The following is a 3573-nucleotide window of genomic DNA, read 5'->3' on the forward strand; positions in this document are numbered from 1 at the left end:
ACAATATAAATAGGTTAATTTAAAAAATAAAAAAAATATTGTATAGACTATATTTTGTTATAAAAATAATCAAATCATTTTAAGAAGGGTTTGAACTAACACTTATAAGTCTCATTTATTATTTTCATTTTTCACTTAAAAAAAAAAAAAAAACAAATTGTCAAATTTTTCCTCGCATTGCAGCGTCTGCGACCAGTAATATTAATAGTTCAGATGAGTTTGCTGGTACCGGGTAACACTAACGCAATGGAGCTGGTTGGTTATATTTCCGATATGCATTTCCAAAGAAATTTATGTTTCATGTACTGTTTGCCCAAATTTTCAAAATTCACTATGAACTCAAATGACAGTTCCTCCTTCCATAAGAATACGTGGATAATAAGGTTGTGGGTTCAAAATCGAAACCCACTGGATAAATGTGTACCTTACCGGGAAAAAAAATGTAAGCTTGCATGCATAATTGCATATACAAGAAGTAAACAACCATTGGATATAATAAAAAGGTCAAGGAAAGATAAGAATACACTGACAGTCTTTAAAGAAACTAACAATTACAACTTTCAGTAACATAATATATCAATTTAACCTTATGTATAGAATTCCTTCATATAATTAGGCCCAGGCTTATAGGGATCAGATTCCTCATATGCATCTTTTCGGTAAGCCCCCAAATCGTTCACACGATTACTGAGCACATGAAGGACTGCTTTTTTCTTACCTCCATACTCATCTGGGTTGTTCTCAACATAGCTATTGGCCTCGGCAGCAACCTCATTCACAAAAGCAAACCGGTTCTCCTCTGATAGCAACAATCTTTCAATGTCCATAGTCATTACCTTTCCCGATTCCTTTATCTTCCTCTCCTGCTCCTCAAGGAAAGGAACTCGCTCCATTTGGTAGCGCAACACATCATCCTTCTTCATCTAAAACAAAGAAATTACTGCATGAGTACCACTAGATAATGCTAATGAGCATGTGAGAGAAGGTTTTCCAATAACATAATCACAACAATTATTGTCTCAGCAAATATATTAAATCGTGATTCAATCACAATTTCATTTCTCAAGCAGATAAACAATAATGCATAAGAAGCAGCTGCTGCAGTACTAAACTGCTCGCCTAGTATCTTGCTGTAGCTGTATTCAATTGTTACAACAAGTGGGGGAAGAGGGATTCAAACCCTGATTCCCCTCATAAAAGAAACCAAACAATGCCACTGAACTACAAGGCTGTTGGGAGTATCTTACCTTAGCTCTAAATAATGCATTCATCAGGATTAAGCAGAATAATCGAAGGGTTTCTGTTTGGTTATAGGGGATATAAACTAAAAGCTAACGTAGGGCACTCCAGTTAAATCAGTAGTGGGAAAAGGCCCTTTCCTTCCGGTGTCAAGTTGAATTTTATAAGAACAGCATCCACACAGAAGTTTACTTCCGTTAACTTACGTTGAAGAATAAAATGTCCTATCTTGCACACGAAATGGCCAATTTACAATCCGATTCAGTTGTTAAACATTTAAATTTTTCTGGCTGGAACTCTTAAGACTTTCTCTGATTCCCCAACTCCCAAGTCCCAAGTCCTGGTAGTAGGCTAGAATTACTTCCCCCTTTGTCATTCATGCAAGGTCAGAGCTACCTGTCATACTCTCATCAGTATTTAGTTTGATCGGTAAAATACCCATCTAGCCATTCTAGCCGATAATCAAGATATAGAAAAATACACATTACCACATTAGAAAATGTAAAAGCCACCCAAAATTCTTAACAGCAGTATGAAAAGTTGCTTCCTTGTTATATGAGATATACAGCATGAATCATGTGTTCCAATTTAATAAGCAAGAGCAAGAAAAAACTCTTATTAATCCCATTTAAGCCTCCCTTCATCCATTAGCTTTTATCTAAAATGATAAACCTGCTCCTCAAGCTTTTGGAACCCTCAATCACGACTACTTTTTCACCAATGCAGACTACCTTCGAACTGCAAATTCTACTCCCTTCCTAACAATCAGCACCTACCCCTTAATTTTACTACAGAAGATAATCGTCTCTAATCTCAAGGACTCCACCAATTGCTACTATTTCCTAGCAGAGTTAAAGTTACCAATGCACTAACAATCCATTTTCGAATGAGAAAAATTCATTTTAATAACACTACCCTCAAAAAAATTCTTTCAATTTGTATAATTTCTATCAACGACACATAATTACAACAACAACAACAAAAAACCTTAATCTCAAAACAACAGGGAAGGAAATGAATCCTCAACAGACTAATTAAGGGTTTTTTTTACAAATCCTCATCTCTGTCATTCAATGATATCCAAACTAGTGTCTTTTTTAACTTTTTCTAATAGTGTTATTTCAGGTCATCTTCTAAGCCGCAACACACATGGTCAGTCAAGGTCGGTCACATGTATTCTTTTCAGTCATTCTATCATATTATCTACCAAAAAAAAATAATAATAATAATAATAATAAACAAATAAATATAAAATAAATAGGGGAATTTTCTTAGTACCAATTTTCTTCGCCGCCATACTCGCCGGCCACGACCATCCTTCTGCATTTTCGACATTACCTACACATGAAACTAATAAATTACATATTTTTTATTTAAAAAAAAAAAAAAAAAACCTTAATTTAATAATTTCCAACATAAACAACAAAACTAAATATTAACCTGCGAGCGAATAGAACAACTCAGCCTCCATGAATTTCCAGCTCCTATCTCAATCCTCTACATTTCCGACAACAACAACAAAAAAACAACTACGGACTAAACATAGTACCAAACAAAAAAAAAAAAAAAAAAATCTAATGAATGAAAATTTAAACACAATAAGATTTCAAGTTTTATGTTACTTAGATTATAACATTAACACTAAATATTTATGTTTTTTTTTTTTTGTTGGTTATACTTTATTTGTTGAAAAGCTTTTTAGAGAAACAAACAGAAAATTATTTCTAGGAAAGCGAGGGAGAGAGAAAATTACTGGTGGAGCTGAAGAAGAAGAAGAAGAGAGAGTGAAGAAGGGTAGTAGTGTGGAAATCGCCATAGCTGGACCCTGCGTTATCTCTATGTGTCCCTCTCTTTTGCTTTCTTTACTTATTGCCACCGAATTCTTGCCTAAACTACGATAATGCCATCATTGGTTGGGTCTCGGGTATTTGACCCGTAACTTTTAAAGGTAACATTTGCGAACCGGGTCGATTTTGTTTTTTATAAGAGCATTCATGTTCGTGAGAATAACTGTACCTCAAACAAAAAAAAAAAAAAATGTTGGATAGAATAACTTGGTCACTATCCCTTCAAAGTTATTATGGTTTTTAAGTGAAGTTGTGGTATGTTTTTATGTTAGAATTCTTTTTCCTCTCTCTTCTGCTATTGTGTTTTTGTTTCTCAAAAAAAAAAAAATTGTTAGTTAGAATAAGAGTCTTTTTTTTTTCTATTTTGTTTAACCACTTTTCAAGTTATCCACATCATATTATTCATTCTAAACTCTTTTTTTTTAAATAAAAATCTCTCTTTTTACACACCACAACCATCATCTACTCTTGTTCAAATTTTTTTTTT

At 33.5% G+C, this 3573-nt stretch overlaps 1 protein-coding gene across 1 annotated transcript; it reads right to left on the reverse strand.

The window, feature by feature from the left end:
• Window positions 1-443: 443 nt before the first annotated feature.
• On the reverse strand, window positions 444-3135 carry LOC115958840 (protein PLASTID TRANSCRIPTIONALLY ACTIVE 7). The gene is made up of 4 exons (XM_031077085.1): window positions 2993-3135; window positions 2680-2736; window positions 2518-2577; window positions 444-923 (listed from the first exon to the last, which is right to left on the reverse strand). Exons 1-4 carry the CDS (start codon window positions 3053-3055, stop codon window positions 588-590), a joined length of 516 nt encoding a protein of 171 aa, XP_030932945.1. The 5' UTR covers window positions 3056-3135; the 3' UTR covers window positions 444-587.
• Window positions 3136-3573: the final 438 nt, after the last annotated feature.

Source organism: Quercus lobata, chromosome 9 (genome assembly GCF_001633185.2).
Source record: "Quercus lobata isolate SW786 chromosome 9, ValleyOak3.0 Primary Assembly, whole genome shotgun sequence".
NCBI lineage: Eukaryota > Viridiplantae > Streptophyta > Magnoliopsida > Fagales > Fagaceae > Quercus > Quercus lobata.

What these genes read in the sequence shown, in the direction of transcription:
- LOC115958840 (XM_031077085.1), bottom strand. Translation starts at nt 3,055, where the DNA reads ATGGCGATTTCCACACTACTACCCTTCTTCACTCTCTCTTCTTCTTCT. An exon ending in GTTGTTCTATTCGCTCGCAG is followed by an intron (nt 2,578 to 2,679) that starts GTTAATATTTAG and finishes TTTCATGTGTAG; the next exon opens with GTAATGTCGAAAATGCAGAA. An exon ending in TATGGCGGCGAAGAAAATTG is followed by an intron (nt 924 to 2,517) that starts GTACTAAGAAAA and finishes TCTTTGTTTTAG; the next exon opens with ATGAAGAAGGATGATGTGTT.